The sequence below is a fragment of the Topomyia yanbarensis genome, chromosome 1, assembly GCF_030247195.1.
Source record: "Topomyia yanbarensis strain Yona2022 chromosome 1, ASM3024719v1, whole genome shotgun sequence".
Taxonomy (NCBI): Eukaryota; Metazoa; Arthropoda; class Insecta; order Diptera; family Culicidae; genus Topomyia; species Topomyia yanbarensis.
Genome location: NC_080670.1, coordinates 2,940,883 through 2,960,656, shown reverse-complemented (window position 1 = coordinate 2,960,656; position 19,774 = coordinate 2,940,883). Strand labels below are relative to the sequence as shown.

The 19,774-nt window shown below is 40.2% G+C and overlaps 1 protein-coding gene across 9 annotated transcripts in view; it reads left to right on the top strand.

Moving 5' to 3' along the window:
- Positions 1-19,774, top strand: part of LOC131676612 (neurexin-3) — a 252,382-nt gene that overhangs the window by 178,551 nt on the left and 54,057 nt on the right. For all 9 annotated transcript variants that reach the window (XM_058955779.1, XM_058955780.1, XM_058955778.1 and 6 more), the window contains 2 exons: positions 18,306-18,466; positions 18,643-18,669. In XM_058955779.1, the coding sequence (XP_058811762.1) occupies positions 18,306-18,466; positions 18,643-18,669 (188 nt within the window). The remainder of the gene's footprint in view (positions 1-18,305; positions 18,467-18,642; positions 18,670-19,774) is intronic.

Here is a 19,774-nt window from a genome sequence, read left to right as displayed (position 1 = left end):
TTCCCCATTTGGATCTCCAGAAAAATAAAAAAATATTGAAAAAAATCTAAGACAGTTCAGGAGCACTTCAACAAGCATGAATTTGAAATTTTACCCAAAATCGGCCCATTTTACAAAAAATCAAAAGTCGCCAGTAGTAGGGAGCGTTTTAACAAAATCACTCCGAAGAAGAAAGTGGTCCTGATACCCTAACCTTTCATTTAAGAAGTGAGCCCGATGACTTTTTTAACATGACGTCATTTTGGGACACCCTAATGTATAAGCACACCATGCGGGCATTTTCTCTATTTATAATTTGATACTAGAGGCCCTGAAAAAGCATACCCACCATCGGAAGCTATCGCGATATCTGGAAGCAGTGCAGAAGTTAAGGTACCGAATTTAGTGAATTTCGACGCAAAAAGAATCACGGAATACTTGGATATGTGATGAACAACAGTCGATTACCTCTGAGTCTACTGATGATAGCTCTGTACGGTTCACAGTTATAGCGGTTACGGACAGTTACGGACCATAAATAAAACAGGCCCTCCAAGCACTGTTTGGGAAAATTCTGCCCCCACGTCTACAAGGTTTAACAAGCCTATTCGAGTACAATCAAGGAAAATAAAACAACTTTAAAATTTCAAGAACAGTACATGTGCTATCGAATTTAGTCACTGTTGTCATCCTTGGTGCTATTGAAAAATGGAAATGACTTGAAAATACAGTATGACGTTATTCAGGAGCCATTATATATCTGTTTTCTTTAAGGACGTCATATTGAATGACCTACGTCAAACAATCCCAATCCACTACATCGGGCCTGGTTGCTATTTGAACCATATAATGAACACAATTACAATTGTTTCTTCATTGTCTAATAAAACTGAGACGTCAAACAATTAGACGAAAACCTTAACAAAAAAATTTGATTACATTTTTTTCATAGTCCGAGTTCAGTCCACTTTCGGAGTGTCAACTCGTGGTTCGTAGTTGGTCGCGGTTTTATACGCTTCATCGGACTACGAAGCAGTTAGTGCAATGCAGTGCGATTTTCATTTCCGAGTCTGCACCCTGCCTGTCATCGTAGTAGGCCACAAACGGGTGCGGCTAAGGCGTTAATTGCCTGCCGGTTAAAAGTTTCACCAGTTGCCGCCGCCAGCTGCCATCATATCGTAAAGTATGCGCGCGTTCGGAATGGATCTTTCAACTCGCTTCTAACCGGTCTCCGGAGTTACCGTCACCGGAAAAACATTGACTAAGCCCAACCGTAATCCTGGTGTATGTATGTGTGTGTGTGTGGGTAAGTGAGCGTGTTTGTGCAAGCGGCTGGGACCGACTGATTGGATTATCTCAGCTTGGCAGGTTTTTGCATTCCGGATTGGGAAGAGGCAACGATTGGATTTTTTCCACCCAACGTCGCTTACCGAACCAGAAGGAACAGTGTGCAAGTCAAGCCCTGCGGATCCGGTTACAGAGCTTTCTGTCAGAGGAGCAATTATCTTAATTAGATTACTGACAGTAGCAGCGTGTTCTTGCCAGGTTCGTTCGCATCATCCAAGAGTGGCATTTTGTTCAGGTTGAAACCACTACCGTTCGCTTAAGCTGTTCCTTGCCCCGTCGTCACATTTTGTCTTTCCGGTAGATTTGTGACCGTGGAAGCAGGAGGCAAAAGAAGCGAAAACCAGACGGTATGAATATAAAACAGAATACTCGTGACGGGTGGTGAAATGTGAGGGAATCGGGTTGCAAAAATTCGAGTTGAAAACGAAGTAAGATCTCCTGGCGAACATCAAGTAATATTTTTATTGGTCTCCAAGTCGTCATCATCATCATTGCTTCACCGAGTGCGGGGGTGTGTTGGTGTTTGACCATGCTTTCTTTATTTCTGACTAAGTGGCTTTGTACAGCGTCAACTGTGTGTTGTTTGTTTTTATTTCTGCTAAATCCGAGTTTCCTGCGAGGACCATCCAACATTCTGTGTTGGGCTGTAAAACACTGAAGGATGTGGTTATAAAAAATGAGGATTGGGTTAAGGGGTGTTTCTGATGCCAGAAGGTTCAGTATCCCATGTTCGTATGTTACGGCAGGAAGCTGGCATTTAACGAGTGTATTTTGTTGTTCTTCTTTGGGGTTAGCTACAAGGGACGGTAAAAAACGGGTATCACTTTCAATCCACTAGGTTGCCTGGAGATAAGGGTCAAGTGGGTCGGGGATTAACTGGTTTTCACCGGATGTTTCTCAATGCATGCTTGTAGGACGCGTCAAAATACAGTTTCGCAGGAGAATTCTTTGGAGCAACTACTTGTGTTTCAAGAGACTTTCGTATTTCGGCCAAATTTTTCACCATAGCTTGAATTTCTATAAGAAAGTATGACTTGACACAGAGGAAACGTACTGACAAAGTCGTGAACAGTAGTGTTTGTTTTAACTTTACGAAAACGCGATCATGTTGCAAGAGTCTGAATTATTTCGTCGAACTGCTCATGATCAAAAGAAGGAAAATATTATAGAAGTAATTATGGATGTAATATTCAAATGATGTTACATTTAAAACAACATCTCTGAGATTTTTACAATTAGAAAAATGATAGTGCGTCCTGCTGTAACTTTTCATGCTTATCGTATTTTTATAACCCGAACAGTGATGTCATCCTTCTGCCAACGCGACTAATTGGTTATGTCAAGGTTTAAAATTCTATGAAAACTAATTTTGAAATTTTTCATGAATGAACTACACTTTTTTTAATCTCCACTGATATAGATCGCTATTCCACTCAAATCGAAAAATCAATGCAATAGAAGAGTAGTCTAGAATTCATTTTCGGAAACTGCAACTTGCTAGGATTTTTTATAAATATATAAAAAATGTTGTTACGTTATTCATCTCAAATCCAACTGAAATCAGCACACAACCATCTTACGCTAAACCACTAACAGCTGCAAAACCAACATCTATGGATCAAGCACCAACAACCAGCAACAAACGAATGCCGATAACGAACATACTAAAACGACCCTTAAGAGTAAAACACAAACTGGAACATCCGACTGGGAGCAGCAGGAAAGTAGTACGGATGCGGACATGGACGTGAACGATAACCCGAAAGAAGACCAACGAAATGAACCTCAACTTGCAGTGGACAACACTGGAAATATTTCGCCCCCTAGAAAAAGGATCTCAACACGCAGCAGAAAGCTGCGCTTGAACGAGACCAACAATTTAACGTAGCTGTTTTTTTTATTTATTGTAAAAAAAACAAACAATCGGCCTCGTCGAACTACCGCATTTGGGCCTAAATAAATTTATTATTTATAAAAAAAAAACACAGCAACTAGCAGCCTCTCGATCTAGTGTGCATTTTGTCTCGAGAACAAAGGAAACGCTTCTTTTATTCTTACCATCATGAGTAAAGTTGACGAAAAAGCTCTTCGCCTACCCAACACCGCGGTCGTTGGCTTTAAATTCTGTTCAATACGACCGAGTTTTCGTGAAGTGGAATATCTACTGAAGGTAAAGATGGAGCTTATGCTTAAGGGGTTTATCTATCTTCAGTATCATCATCTTCGTCATACAGTATTGATATCATTCAACACGATAGCCCAATCCGAACGTTTCGTTTTGCAGAACAACTTAAAGAACGTAGCTGAAAATGATAAAGTTGGAATTAAGATTAGCGCATTTGTAGAAAAAGACTGCATAGAGGTAAGGCTACATGACCTATCATCAGGTACCCATCTTGAGCTAATAGCAGAATGCATATCCGCAATGCAGATAAGTAGAATCCATTACACCTGATACGTGGAGAAATTTCTTCCCGGGTACACCTAACGCTGTTGTAATCATACTTTGTGTGTAAAGCAGCATCGATGTTTTATTTGGATTAACTGATAGTTTAATATGAATCACTATTGGCTTTCTCAGTCTAGTATATATGTATCAAACGACTTAATTTTTGATTATCTGTCGTTTCGGCCGTTTTTGGCGGCCTTTTTCAAGGAAAATTTTCTGTCAGTCGCTATTGTAATGTATATTTTTTTCATGATAATAGCGACAAACAGATAATTTTCCTTGAAAAGGGCCGCCAAAAACGGCCGAAACGTTGGATAAAACACCCCCGGTCGATCAAAAAATTACAGATAAATATGAAGACACCACACACCAACATCGGCGAACCATATACCGGAAACACAAGCTCCTTAGATTTCCTCCAACCATTGGCGACAAGGTTCTATCCAAGTGGTGACAGCACGCTATCTTGAGGGCATCCGCAGACTCTTAAGTTCCTTATATCAACTTCTTCATATTGTAACGATATTCAATTCGCAAGAAACTAGAAGATGTGAAGTATTTTTAATATCAAGAGAGTGTAGGAAGAACGTTTAGAAAAGAGTGAAAGAGCGTCATATGAACAAAGCCTAAACTTTCCCGACGACTAACACTTTGTCTTCTACAGCAGGTGGTCGGATGTTTTGCCATTTTTATCGAGTCTGACCAGAGTCTGCGGTATGCTCGAACAAGCGTAAAGCACTTTATGCTGTCGGATCCGACAAAATGTGAAGTCACGGGAAGCTTCCACACTAAGCATTTTTGCAACATTGAAACTCTTGAATGAGCAAGTTTTCGTCCCTAACATATTGCCTGCCGGAATGATTTTTTTTTAATTTTTGATAGACTGTTGTGTATCTACTTTTCATAACAATGAGCACAGGTATCGTTTGCTAAGCATTGCGTGTATCCAGTTCGTAATATAAAAAGATACTCCATCATCTCGTGCTGCTTCCAAAATGGATTCGAAGGACACGTTATCGAAATTATCGAAATTCCTTGCTGCTTTTGCGAAACAGTTTTATTTTCAATATTGTGGACAGCATCGTGTAACAAGGTGACGGTATATTTCCCCCGCACCCAAGCCAACATTCCGAATGTAGTGGTCGATTAAACGTTCAACTGATTTGCGAAGGAAGGATGTGAGACTCATTATTCCAATGTTCTTTATCTCCTAAAAAGTAACGCAGTCACCTTTGGGAATGAATTTTACAATTATTTCCCGTCACCCTAATGGAATGTATTCTGTTGCAAGACTAAAAGGTTTTTTTCGAAATATGCTTGAATTGATCATATACTCTTTGAAATAGAACTGGAATGTATTCTGCCGGAGACTTATACGAAGCAAAATTTTTAATAGTCCATTTCATTGATACGGTTGTCACAATTCTACGTACAAATACCCAAGAATCTATTTGAAAAAACCTCAGTCGGGACAGGGTTCCGTACAGTCTGGAAAGTGTGTATCAAAAAGACAGTTGAGTACTATATCTTCGTCAGATGAGTATTTACCATTAGCAGTTCTGATCGAACGGACATGAATCCCTTTCGATTTCGGTAGTAACTTATTTACGATTGTGGTAGACTTGAGACGTTTTTGCAGAGGCTTTTCCAACCACTTTGCTCGGATGATTGAAGGGCACTTCTGTATGCTTTGCGAGCTAACTTAAATGCATTCGACACGTCTCTGCCTCTGTGATTTCGAGCTCTTCTGCATAACTTTTTGAGTTTGCGTAATACCGTCAGAGCAGAGAGTTACATCTAACACCTCTTTTCTTCTGCTAGATCGTGTAAATGCTGGGCGATTTCCTACATTGATTATATGCAGATTTATGCTGCTTGAGGCCAATTTAGTGCCTCTCAAATTTGTATCTGGGCTGCTCCAAATTATGTGATAGACATTTGCAATATTGCAGATTATAAGTGGAAGTCCATTCCTGCCACAAATCTTTTGAAATCATCAGAAAACGATGATTCATTATGCGACAAGTACGCCGAACAATAGACGTATTTCCTGTTTATGTCATCCAGAGTCATATTTACTGAAACAGTACAAATATAGGACATGCATCAAACGCACAATTGGTAATGGTACACGCACGAGGCATTTTACGAGGATTTCTCATGCGAGTGTTGTTGGAAGCTGCAAAAAGACTAAGTAAGTTTATGGAAACACGGTTCTTGAGCCAAGACTATGGAAATGTTTCTTTCCTTTTTCACCATTCCACAATCAGTCCGTTTCATGAAACATTGCTGAAGACACCTAAGCACGAAAACCTCACCGAAAGCCATCAAATGCTTTTGATCAGTTTATCATCTGATCTCGCACAAAGCAGAAGTATATAATTGCTACGCTTTAGCAGGCTATAGGTACCAGTGAAGCAAGCCAGCCCTTTGTTCTATATCCAGTGCACAAACAGTATTGTATCATTGTCCGGCTGCGCAGTGAAATAAGTCTGCCAAATAAAATAAATGTGCCCAGCCCACGCTATGGGATAATACGGTTTCGATCGACTTTGAGAAAACTCGTGTTAGACCCACAGTTGAGGAGGTGGAACAACTAGTTGAAATTGATTTTTTTATATCGTGGAAGGTACGTACATTCAGCTACACCACGTCAAAAACTGTGCTTTGATTATCGCAAACATGAGGTCGAATTTAACAACACCAGAATCAATATCCTTGTGTATATGAAAAATGGCATGGTGGTCGTTCGTATCCATGATTTGGCACCGCGCACGAAGGAAGACGACATCAAACAAATTATGGCGCAATACGGAAAACTGCAAAGTGGAATCTATTACGAATGACACTAAGGGAATATTTTCCACCGGTATTCTCAACGGCGCTCGTATTTTGAGGATGCGACTGACTAATCCAATGCCTTCTTGCATGACCATCGAATGCAAATCACCGAAGGGTAGCGTAACCTACAAGCAAACAATGCTGATCACATATCCTGGGCAGACCCCAACATGCCACTTCGGTAATCACACAGCCCACTACAGAAAAACATCCGCCGAAGCAACTAGACAAAACTCATCTACTACAGCCAACTCTAACAAGCAGCAGATGAACCAAACACAACGACCTAATTTACCAATAATTAAGGGACAACGATCGCGACAACCGCTCCCAAATCAACAACTAGCATCACTAGTAAAGAAGACGGATTTGCAACAGCGACCCGTAAGAACAAGAAACAAATAAGAACCTCTGACCGTGAACAGCAAGAAAACAGTACCGATGATGGTATGGACTTGAACGATAACGCGAGAGGAGGCAGATTGAATATAAGGCAACTAATGTTACACCGCCAACGAAAAGGTTCTCAACACGCAGCATCAAACTGCATCAACAAGATCTGGCAGACAGAAACTCTTTGTATTTTTTTTATTAAAAACTTAAAAGATCCACGGCTCAGTTGTGCTAACGTATCAAACCGTGTCAACCTTCAGGAAAATAATTTTTTTTTATCGTTATTTGTGGAGTTTGGGACCGTCATGAAACCGGTACTTTTGCTAATTATCGCAAAATTCAATTTTTATCGCTTTATAGTGATATTTTTTCTCTGATAATGCTGCTCAAAAAGATCACGAAGGAACTAACCTCATGAAAAAGGTGTATACACATAAATGTGGTTTTCAATTTATGTGTACAACTCGTCCTTTTGAAAAGTTTTAAAAAGAAAACCGATTAAGTTATGGTTTGGAAATATTACTACTGTTACAAGCTGTTTTTTCCAAGAGAAAACAGCGGCATTACTGTTAACTCAAATATTTTCTAAAACAGTTATGGAATTTGCGTTTCGACTTCGTCTCATCAGAATCCGACACTAACTTAGTGACAGGACCAAGCTATCGTCGGATTGACGCTAGCTCCAAAAAACGGAGACACGATGTGTGTTCCTGAGCAAACACCCAGTTAAGCGTGGTGTTCCGTAAGTAATAAATATTTTGCTGGAAAACCTGATTTCTTTCATTTTTGAACAGATTCTATTTTTAAATGAGAGTCTATCTTTGTTTACTTTCATTTTGTTTTTTTAGGTAACAATCGAAAGATAGAAACTGCACATGGAATTGTGATTGCAAGATGTTGTTTTGTAGTCACAAGCACTTGAGAAGCGGGTCTGGATATAGTGGATTTTCGTGTCGGGATTTGGGAAAGATAAACGAAAAAAAAATCTATGATAATTGGTGCATGCATTGTTGATGAGTGCACTTTTCGGTTCAGTTTCCCGGATAGCATCTGTAGAAGTGGTGCATAAAGGAAAATTCAATTCTCTCGCTTGGAAAGTACCGCCACCGAAAGGTTAACGTTTTTTTCATATTTTTACGTCGATAACGAAGCGAAATAGCACTGGAGAACTTCAGATTTGATTAGAATACAAACAGAAACGTGACAGCCTGAGCACCAGACAGTTTCGACTTGAGAACGATCACGCAACCGTATTCTTACCTCGTCGAGTCGTCGAACCAACCGGAGGTAATCATCTTCGTCAGTCAGTGTCTGTTGGTTAAGCAAACCAACTGAAAGGCTAAAACACACACAAACACACTCCGTAACCCACAACGGCACGAACAGTCAGTGGAAAAAGTGCACCCAAAATCACGAAAGCCAATCGATCAAAAAGCTTTTAACCATGGCTGGCAGTGCCAACCGAACCGACATGCAATTTGTTGTGCTTGCCTCAAAAAAAAAATCCCACTTGCATGGAAGCGGAAAAGCTAATAACCCCATAATGTTTCAAATAAATCTGTCACGATCGCCAGTCTCTCAAATATTAGCCCGGATTTTCCCGTCACGTTCAGGAAAGCACACAATGGGCTCCGGGTGAGAGCAAGCGGGAAAGAACTCCCGCAAAGGAGACACAAAATAGTGCAACGCAAGCACTGAGGATTAGCGTGCAGGGTCTGCCTAGTTCCTATCCTAGCGAGAGTAATGGACTGTAACAACATTATTGCCCGAATTGCCGGCCGTCCGGAAAGCGACAATTACAATTTATCTGACCTCTCTTCCACCACCCTCCAATGACTCAAGCAAAGTAATTGGCCAGTAAAACAGTGCCAGCCCCCCTTCGACGGTCGATGGAAAGTCCAGTGTGCGGGTTGCAGAACGCAACACAACAACCTGCCAAAGTGGGTGTTGCATTGCAATTCATTACCAACAACACAGTTCCGGTAGCCGACAGCAGAGCACCACCACCGCTTGGATGACGATAAAGTTTGGAATTACGTGGCACCTACGGTGGTTGTACTTTTAGCACGAACGTATTGTTAAACCGGTTAACAGATCCTGTTTCTACAACAACGTTACCTTGAGTCACTTGTAACATTGTTTCACTGGAAATCAGTGCCTACTGTTGCAAATCTCATCACCTATGCATGGCACTGCATGTTCCACAACGATCGATTCAATCCACCCCGTTTCGCCGCATGGACATTTTCAGAACCTTAATTACTGCACCTCATTTCAACCGCTATGACTGTGTCTGTTGGCTCGTCCGCAATCCCCGTGAAGCTCGTGACAGCTGGGAAATTAACTGGCGTGACACGAGTTCTCTCTCCATTCGATCTCGTTACTGAGATAACACGCCAGAAAACTACTCGAAAAACCAAGTCAGCACATTTTAACATGTTACCCCCGCGGGTGTGAGGCTAATTTCTCATGGAACATTTAAAAAACACACACCCTTTATTGCAGCGACGAAAGCCAACATTTCGAAATCAGCGAATTGTCACGATTTGAAACTGAGAACATGGAAAATGTGCACAGCGCGTGCAGGGCGCAGTTGTCATGCAAAAAAATCCCGCCGCACTGAGGTTACACTTCACTTGAGTCAGACAGGCTAATAGTACTGTGAAGTAAAAAAAAAATCGCCGGAAAAATTGTTCAATTTTCACCTCTTTTATATCAGCTCATTTCGCGTTCACCATAGGAACCTGCAACACTCATTGACAGAATCAGCGGTTGGTAACTACCACCCACCAGGTCACCGGCAAGCGGGTGCGGACTACGCGACTGTGGTTTATTTGCTTCGTGGCCTGGACGGATTCTTCCTGGCGCAGCTCTAGGGGACAATGGGTTAAAAAGAATCTGTAATGGTAAAAAAATCATCATTATAGGATCGTCAATGATCATAATTTGATAAAAATTGTTTCGTATTAACACTCCAGATTTAGTGCTAAATCGAGGCAAATATCTGCTAAAGTTCCGTTTTACCTCTTCCCACATCGATCGAAAACATCGCCAGGACGACCTCCCATTCCGGGCAGGTGGAATATCGGCTTGTATGTGATACCAATACACATGGGAGAGAAGGTAATGTTCCAAGAAAGTGCTTCCCCCATTTGATGTAGGGAAAATTTAGATCCCTAATGAAAATTTAATGCACACCTGGGAAGCGTTGGCAGGCGGGTGGTAAATTTCACATTTTTCCGATATAATCGTCGCATAGGACCATGTCTACCCCCCCCCGTGTGGGTGGCTTCGCGTTGTAGAAGGTAGAACTGCAAGAAGTTAGGTTTGGTTTCAAATTACGCGGAAGCGAATCGAAACCAAACGATCGATGGCACAGGGTCACCGTTCGGCACTATTGGATTGCGCTTGTATGCGGAAGTATGAGCTGTCGACAGTTTTATAGCACCGCACGGAGGACAAAAACTGTTTGTGAAACGGGACAGGGCAATAACTCGAAAGGAGGCTAAGAGTGGTCCTCTAAAATGTGTGTTACCAATGTGAAAATATCTCGGGAATCGATTTCAGGTATTGCGAATGATTACACGATTCGTTCTCCTGCTCAAGTTGCCTCAATGTCCCTTTTTGTGGAGTTTACTTTCAAGAATAACTGTATAACTTGGAAGGAGGTTAAATGTGGTTGGTCAAAATTAGTATTTTTATTGTAAAAACTCAAAGGAATCGATTGTAGATATTAGGAATGATCATATTAAGCGTTTTACCCGAATATTCAGGTAGATCTAACATCACATCGCAAAAGGAGGCTGATCAAAATAAGTTTGTGATGTAGATCTTTTATAACTTCTACTGCACTTTGATCTCAAAGCAGTATATAGAAAGACAAAACTGTTTACGCCTAAACCGTCAGTTTTTGATCCATAATATATTCGGGAAAATTTGTGTTTGTTGGCGATTTTTTCTTATTAGAAAAATTGGAGCGATGCTTGTGATTAGGACAATCCAAGGTTATACAAAGTTATAAAACAGTAAAATAGAAGTAACTTTGCTAAATAAGCAATGAATATATCTCTAACTGTAAATGTCCAATGATTTCTTTTTTCAAGTTAGGGTTTTGTGGCTCTTAAAGGGAGGTTCTCATTCAAAATTTTCAAAATTTTGATTTCTTTCTTTGCATTTTTTGAATATTTTATTGTGTTAAACGGGGTTTTCGATCCGCGCATCAATAACGTTTCTACAGATCATTATTCGAAGCGGGGCCCTGTTCGCCACCGGTCGCTCTCAGCCTGAGACACACGCCACAGGTAGAAACCTTTTCACGGCATTATGCATGTTCCCAGAATGCTCCGCGTTGCAGTGTACATTAGTACAATTTTAGAGAACGTGTTTAACTCGACTCCTGCTAGCAGAAGACAAAAGATTAATCCGTAAAATTTTAAGCCTGTTTCTAATGCAACTTCTAGTTTCCCGATCTGTATATTTAACATCCTTGCTTTCATCACTTGAGTACTATGGCTTTAAATTTTCATAACGTTCTCAGTAATCAAAAACCCGACTTTGTCTGCCTCCGAGTTTGTAAGTCTACAATAAAAATAAGTCTAAAGGACTTTAGCAGTCGTACCAAGACAAATTGGAGTAAATCCTATGTTGGGCATATTTTTCTTATCGTAAAGAAGCAAAATATGAAAAAAAAAAAACTACTTATTTAATTTTGCATTGGAAAACACTCCTAAGGAAAATTTTGGGAGAATATTTTAACAGCTCTTGTTTATTACAAAGAAAGAAAACGAATGTCCCGATTGTGTCAATGTTCACATTTTGTCAGCCCAAAATATAGCAAGGGGATGAAAAAAATGGGTCTTCATTGTATCAAAATTTGGTTGTGTTGGCAAAAATATCCACTATATAAAGTAATATAAGTTCTACGAGCAAAATATTTACGATATATCACTATATTGTGCTGTGCTTAAGGTTGTGGTATCGGTAGTTCCGGTATTGAAATCCCGAGAATATTGGCTTTTGACGAGGAATATTTCTAGCCTGTTCATGTTTCAAAACATCAGCCAAATATTTACAACGATTTTACATTAAATTTCATAGTATTTACCACCGGGAAAATCAATTTATCCGACCTTTGAATTGGTTTCCTTTATTATCTGTGCACCGACATAAAAAAATTGTGGCCTTCGTCACGCATGTATTCATTTTGTGGTTAAATATTATTCTATAAAAAAACAAATTCCGACTTAGTACCTAATCTTACTAAGAATAGCGCAGATTGGGATCTGATTGGGGTATTTGATCACTGTTGATTTGATTTCAAAGCGTGGTGAGAAGGGAATGTGAGCAAAAACTTCTTCAAACGTCATTCGTAACGGATTCCACTTCCCCATATCTCGCCATGATTTCTTTAACGAACTCCGAATTAGTGCACGGTACCAAATCATGTAGACGTACCTCGATTTTATCGGCTTCCATATATGCGGAAATCTTGTCTTAAAAATTGTTTTATTTGATATTAAGTTACTTGGTGTTCTTCGCAATAAAGCTGGCTCAGCTAAATTTCTGAAAGTTGTCGTTGGTACATAACGCGCGTGATCTAACCTTGAGGATAATCTTCATTTTCACCGTTAGTAACTGTTCCACCCTGCGCACTGTAAGTCTGATTCTAGTTCAAATCGCAATGGTACCTACCGCAGAGTCTCCTTTTTCACTGCGCAGTTTCGGGAACAGGACAACACAGTTTGTGTACTGGATTAGCAACAAAGCAGTAGATAGAATTGTTGGTTTTGTTAATAGAAATAATGGAACAATATTTTGCATACAACTTAGGCGGGATGAGAAGGTAGACCGAAGGTTTACAAATAAAAGCATCGTTTTGAACGTTCAATTTCACTCTGAAACGTTTTTCGCTTTTTTGACAAAAATGTTTCAGACGCTTGACTTGCAACTATTCATCGATATACATATAAAGGAACCCGGGGCTATTCGGACCTACTTAAACAAATCGCCCTTCTAGGTGGATAGATGTGAAAAAAGTTACCGATCTAAAGTCCTAATTGTTAGTTTGAAAAATCAGCTACATTTTGATGCCATTTTACAATGTAGGGGTAATTCTATCTCCCTACGGGGCAATTCAGACCATCATTTTTCTTTAATTTTTTTACAATGGAATTATGTTTACCTGTGAATTAGTTACAAGAGACACTCCTTAGGAAGCAAAAAAAATAAATCGCTTTACAAAAACTTAATCTGGTATGTCACAGCTGTCGATTGGTGGCCCATGTATTTTCTTTTCTGTAGCGTGTGCAATGGTATTCGCAGCCGCAAGACGATGAACGATGGTGGACGGAATAGGGGGTCCCAATAGCCCCGTACGTTCATATCGCACAAAAGTGGTGAACGTCTCAAAAATATCTGTGTTTTTGCCCAAACAAAAATTATTCCAACTCCTTTCTACAAAGAACAAAGAATCAACTTCAACTCTCAAAATTAATGTTTCAGACTAGCGGTTCCACGAATATATACGATAGTCAGATAGTCTTGCTATGTTCTGAGACATCGAGCGGGTCCGAATTACCCCCACTGTCTTAAAAGCCCCGGGTTCCCCTAAGTTTTTCATCTGAAGATGCAACCATTTTTAGCCCTGGCAATGAAAGGTGATAGCTCTATTATACATCTAACAACCCATTTCTAGAATGCCTGGTCGCACACATTCTGAGATCGCCTTCATGTGTAATAAGCCCAGAACGAATGCATTCACGTAACGTTTGGATACGTGTAATATATTCACACTTTCAGAATGAAAAATGACATTTTTGACACTGGCATGAATTAAGCTTAAGTTAAATATTTCGATTAATAATATGTATGAGTCTATAAATTACATGGAACGATCTCACCAACGCACAGTGGTCCCAAAGAACAAAAAAGGGGGTTTTTTAGATTGCATCAAAACGGTTGAATTTAGCAATATTATGTCTTTGAGAAAGTTTCTTGGAGTAGAGCTCCCCTTCTTTCTGTTTTATCGAATTGATGATTAATCCCCCTAATAGTGAGTTACGAAATTTATTTTCTTCAACAATTCAGATAGACAAATACTTACTTCAGCAAAGTTGTAGAGAAACTTGTTACAAACATTTTATCTGAAGACTTCAACTCTCTAACTTTTGAGGTTTTTGAGATATAGGACATTATTTGTAAAAGGCCCTTTAAAAACTGTTTTTTCATCATAAGTTTTCTTCTAGATTTTTTCCATTATATAAATGTTCTAGAACATTGTTTAGACTATTAAACTGCTTTACTTTGCCGAAGACGGAAACTTGCTATCGCTAGTATGTGTGGAGATATTCACATTTTTTGATTGAAAATAGCTCTTTTTCCAATGCCGATAACTTTTAAACGGGCAAAAACGGGCAAACCACTTTATAAACAAATTAAAGTGCGAGAAAAGCACACCAAATACTGGAAAAATCAGATCTTCCTAAGGCGGCCCTCTGTGGAAATACTAGAGCTGAAGTTTGTCTATACTAGAGCTGTTCCGGCATTAAATACATCGCTATATATTACTGTTAGCTTTGAAATAAAGGGTTAAAGTCGCAATAATTAGCCTTTCTTACTTTTGTAAGCACGTCTTGAGTAAATACCCAAGCAACCAAAAGTTGATATAAAGGAGCTGCTAAAGCTTCTCGTTTTAAGTAATTTTGCAATACGTTTTATGTTCTAATAGCGGGTTAAGCAGTTTTATTAAAGCTTTAGCAGCTTGAAAGTTCGCTAAAAACTTTTTGTGAATTTTAAAGTGTGTTTTTTAAGTATTATCCTAACTTCTGTTTGATTGGGCCAAAAGTTACAGTGGTTCAAAAACTCAATGCATACGCCTGACACTGGAAACTGACAATTCCCTTGCGCCTACTTCATAACAATGGCGTAAGTGCAACTAAACGGCGAGTAAGCAATTGCATTTAATGACGGAATGTGACAAACTTCAGCTCTAGTATTTCCACAGAGGGCCGCCTTGGGGAGATCTGATTTTTCCAGAATTTGGTGTGCTTTTCTCGCACTTTAATTTGTTTACAAAGTGGTTTGCCCGTTTTTGCCCGTTTAAAAGTTATCGGCATTAGAAAAAGAGCTATTTTCAATCAAAAAATGTGAATATCTCCACACGTACTAGCGATAGCAAGTTTTCTGTCTTCGGCAAAGTAAAGCAGTTTAATAGTCCAAACAATATTCTAGAACATTTATATAATGGAAAAAATCTAGAAGAAAACTTATGATGAAAAAACAGTTTTTAAAGGGCCTTTTACAAATAATGTCCCATATCTCAAAAAGCTCAAAAGTTAGAGAGTTGAAGTCTGCAGATAAAATGTTTGTAACGAGTTTTTCTACAACTTTGCTGAAGTAAGTATTTGTCTATCTGAATTATTGAAGAAAATAAATTTCGTAACTCACTACTAAGGGGATTAATCATCAATCCGATAAAACAGAAAGAAGGGGAGTTCTACTTCAAGAAACTTTCTCAAAGACATAATATTGCTAAAGTCAATCGTTTTGACGCTATCTAAAAAACCCCCTTTTTGCTCTTTGGGACCACTGTGCAACGTCCAGCTCTTAATCAATTAATTGAAGACATTTCGGCGAATATCTCCTCTATCATCGATAACCAAAGTGATGAATTAGTCATATTCAGATGGCGCTGCAAACGCCAAGCGGAGAGAATGGGTATACTTTTTAGTAGCTAGCATCACTCAGGTGCATATCAAAATTATTGGAAGTTGCAATATAATATCTAGGCAGAATCGCACTAGTCTCGCCATCATTTTACAAACCAACACTTTTTTCGACAGAATAAAAATTCGGGTGGATGGCTAATTTATATTATCAATTACCCACACTCTATTTCACTAAAAATGTCTGGCAAAATCTGTCACTTAACAGAGACAAATCATCAAAATTTATCCATAGATTTTTAATAAATTTGGGAAAATATGTCCAAAATGTGAGTGCAAACACTTCTATAATTCAAAAATCTGGCAGAATGAAAGGTTTGTCTTTTTGTCTGGAAACTGCAAAAAACTCTGGCTGTGCCAGATAAATCTGGCATAATGGCATCCCTGAACACAATCGCGTCCGGGCGATTCGGCAGTGCTGCCACTTTTTCAATTTTGCGAAGCTTTCAGAAATGATGCAAAGCGAGTAATAAGTACCTTTTGCCACTTCAACGTCATAACGAATATAACGTGACTAAAAATTCGGTCTATTATGGCAAAGACAACTTTGAATTCTGCATCACATTCTTGCCAACATTTGGGCCCCGGAATATGCCTAATTTGAAAAACGTCATTCAGATTCATTTTCTCATCTATTTCTAGTGAACTACTGTCTATAAATTTAACTTTATACAACACAGATTTACGCCACATTCACTATACGGGGTGCATTATTCAAAGGGGCTCTCCGCTCGGCCAAACAAAGCAAGCGTTGGTGGGGTGGAATGGGAACAACCATAAAGCGGCTAGCGTCGCCTCGTAGCGCCTGTGGCTATGCTTTATGGGGCCCATAAAGACAACAGTTCACGATATTATGACAAGATGTATCACTAAAAGTCCATGTTCTCATACATTTTTTGGTGGAAAAACGCCTCCTTTTTCTTTCTTGTCTTTTGTTTTTTACTCCTCCAAGAAGCGTGAAGAGAATGGGACAAATTTTATGATGGCCATTTCAAAGATGGATCGATAGTGAATGTTTTACTTGAGAGTCAGAGGATCGGAGACGGCAAGAGGCACCCGTCATCAGAGGAATGATAAGTGCGATTGTTTTAAATATTTTCCAACTGCTAACCGATGTTGTTGACACACAATTTGCCGAGAATGCGTATGCGTAACTACTTGGTCAACGGCTGGCTTTCACTCCGCTCTACAACTGACCGGTGGTTGTGTGTGCCGGTGACAGAATTTCAAGTACCATCGAGTTAATTGGCCTGTCCACAGCCCGGGAGGAGTCTTTTGTGCTCGCAGCTGCACTTCGGCCTAGAGTGTTAACAATTTTTCACTCCTCACCGAGGCAGAGTAGGCTGGGTGGGGGACATCATCAGCATCAGCATCGGTAATATGATGAATAATGACCTGGCAGGCCTGCTGTCAGTTGTAACGTGTGTCAGCTGATGCTCATCAATCAATTGATTCCAGTGCTAGAAGTACTTCCGGTACCAAAGTTTATCACGATGTTTTACTACTAAATAAATATAGTATAGCTTGCGGGTATATAGAAACGAGGGAGTATTTTTCCGCTCCATTAGACGCTCGTAATGTTTTCCAATGTGCATATTCTCTATTTATATGATATCAAACGAAGTTTTCCAGACTAATTGCAGTAAGCTGCTTACATGTGGTGTGGGATTTTCACCCCAAAGCTCTCCTAGCGTAAACTTTGGTGCTAATCCGTTTGTGCTGCCTATTCTCAGGCCCCACCGGCTAGTGGTGAGTTCTTTTGTTTTTTTTTTCGTTCCCTGACTGGTGAAGGAGAAGAATATCTCCGATAGGCAGAAAAACTTGGGCTCAATGACAGTCGGAGTGGAGTGACGAGTGATGGATATCCTCATTCATCAGGTTGGATTAGCACGTCGTTCTTCGAGCAAGTGGAGACCATCAGCAGATGAGAGAAGTGTAGAAAAAAGCCGATGATGAATCCATGAGTCTGTAATTTCGTTAGTTCGTTGGTAGCTGGATAACGGAAACGTCAAAAACAACAAACACTGAGGCAAAGTGACAAAGAAGTCCGGGGATAGCAACAGTAGGCTTTGGAATGAGGAAATCGAGGGGTGTTGAATTTTGGGAAATGGAATGTTTGGCGCAAATTAACTTATGTTTCGAAAAGAAATATTTAGCGTGTGGATATGCTAGACAATGGCAATTTTCTGCTCATTTCAAATGAGTTTTACTGAGCTCATAAAACTTTTCTGAGCAAGAAAAACATGTTTTACGTTAACCGCAAATAAATGTTCCTTTCTAAAACTGCTGGTACAGAAACGACAGGACAAGATGGTTTAGAATTATTCTAGAAGTATGCTGTCAAAAAAATGCCACCTACCGTCAACCGTAGAATGTCCCTTCATAAAGTTGACGTATATTCAAAACCTATACCATACCGAAAATGTTAATTTGGCATTTCTCGAATTTCCCGCCTACAACTAATCGAACTAAACCTATTGATTTCCTTTCCACTCATCAATCGTTCTTTTTTTTCTCTGTCTCTCTTTCCAAATGAACAACCTACGTCATCATCGCCACCGCCATCGCAAAAGGTCACGGAACCGATTACCTAAACCTGGCGCTCCGTGACGGTGGCGTATCGCTCACGATGGGACTATCGAACGGCAAGCAGGAGATGCACATCAAACCAGCCCGGGTCCGCTTCGACGATCACCAGTGGCACAAAGTGACGGTACATCGGCGGATACAGGAGGTAAGCATAGGACGGTAGCACCGACCTGATCGAACGAACGGACGGACGGATGGACGGACGGAGTAGGCCGAACCGACCCGACCGTTGATGAAAATTTGATGAGTGATTTCTCTGTGTGTATTGTTCTACTTTTTCACTCGCTTCCCACGTCATACACGGTGGCTGGAAACGAGCAGATTTCATCGATTACAAGCTTTTGCAGGGTAAGTGTGTGTATGTGTTCAACTAACATGAATTCTGACACAAATTAAAGGAATAAACTTCAACTAATTGCATCCTGTAAAATTACTATAGTGGTTGTTTGAAAAAGTTGCTTCTTCCATAGACTTTGACTCGGACTGGAAAGCTCATCACGTCACTAGGCAACCAAACTCAACAGTTGAAATAGTCATAATTTATTTTCTACTATCATCAATCTTTCTCTCAGACAGTGGAAAACAATTTATTTCTTGCTTTCTGTCGAAGAAAACCACTTTCCAGTTTCCAGTAAATGATTATGTACTCGATTGCACCCTCTGCACACTATGCCACAAGAACGAACTAATGGGTGAAGTTAGATCCAATTATCGTCTCATTTATTTGTCCTTTGTTCACTCATCTGCGCCAGAGTATGATGCGTTCTGCAGCAGCCACCAACCTTCAATCTCTTGCTTCCCGCTAACCCCGAGGTGCGTACCATTATGAGCTCCATTAGCCACAACTTTCTCCCGTCACCTGTCCAATGACATTAGCGGAAGAGCCTCGGGGAAAGTCAGCTCCAGTGTAAGTAGCATTAGCGCCTCTATAAAACGAAGTGCGAGCACCGACCCATTACTGCTTGCCTCACTTCGTACCAAGCAAGATTCATCACCATGGGAGAGATCCAAGTAGCCCTTGAAAAAAAACGAACGCGAACGAACGAAAGAAGCTGACTTTATGTTTACGTTGTTGCTCCTCTGCCTGGCTCCTGGCGGCGAGGCTGCCTTTGATCCCTATTGAGGCTGAGTATTCTCCGGAAACAACCGTGCTAAGAAGGCACTTTAGGAAATAACAACGACGCTTCACCAACCAACCGCCGTCGCAATCTATTTCTTTCACCCATGCATGTGTTCGGCTGTTGTTCATTGATCCGACAAAACATTGAGGCTGTCAGTCAGTTTCAACTAGCTCTGAAACGAGAAGTATCCTTTCGCTGCACAGACGAGAATAGCAGGCCACGGCGTTGTTCTTCAGCGCCTCGAGGAAACTTCTGCCAACCCGTTCAATGAACAAAAGAAAACCTGCAAACAATGGGCTACCCGCTGCCGCTACCGGTGTCAAAGGCCTCTC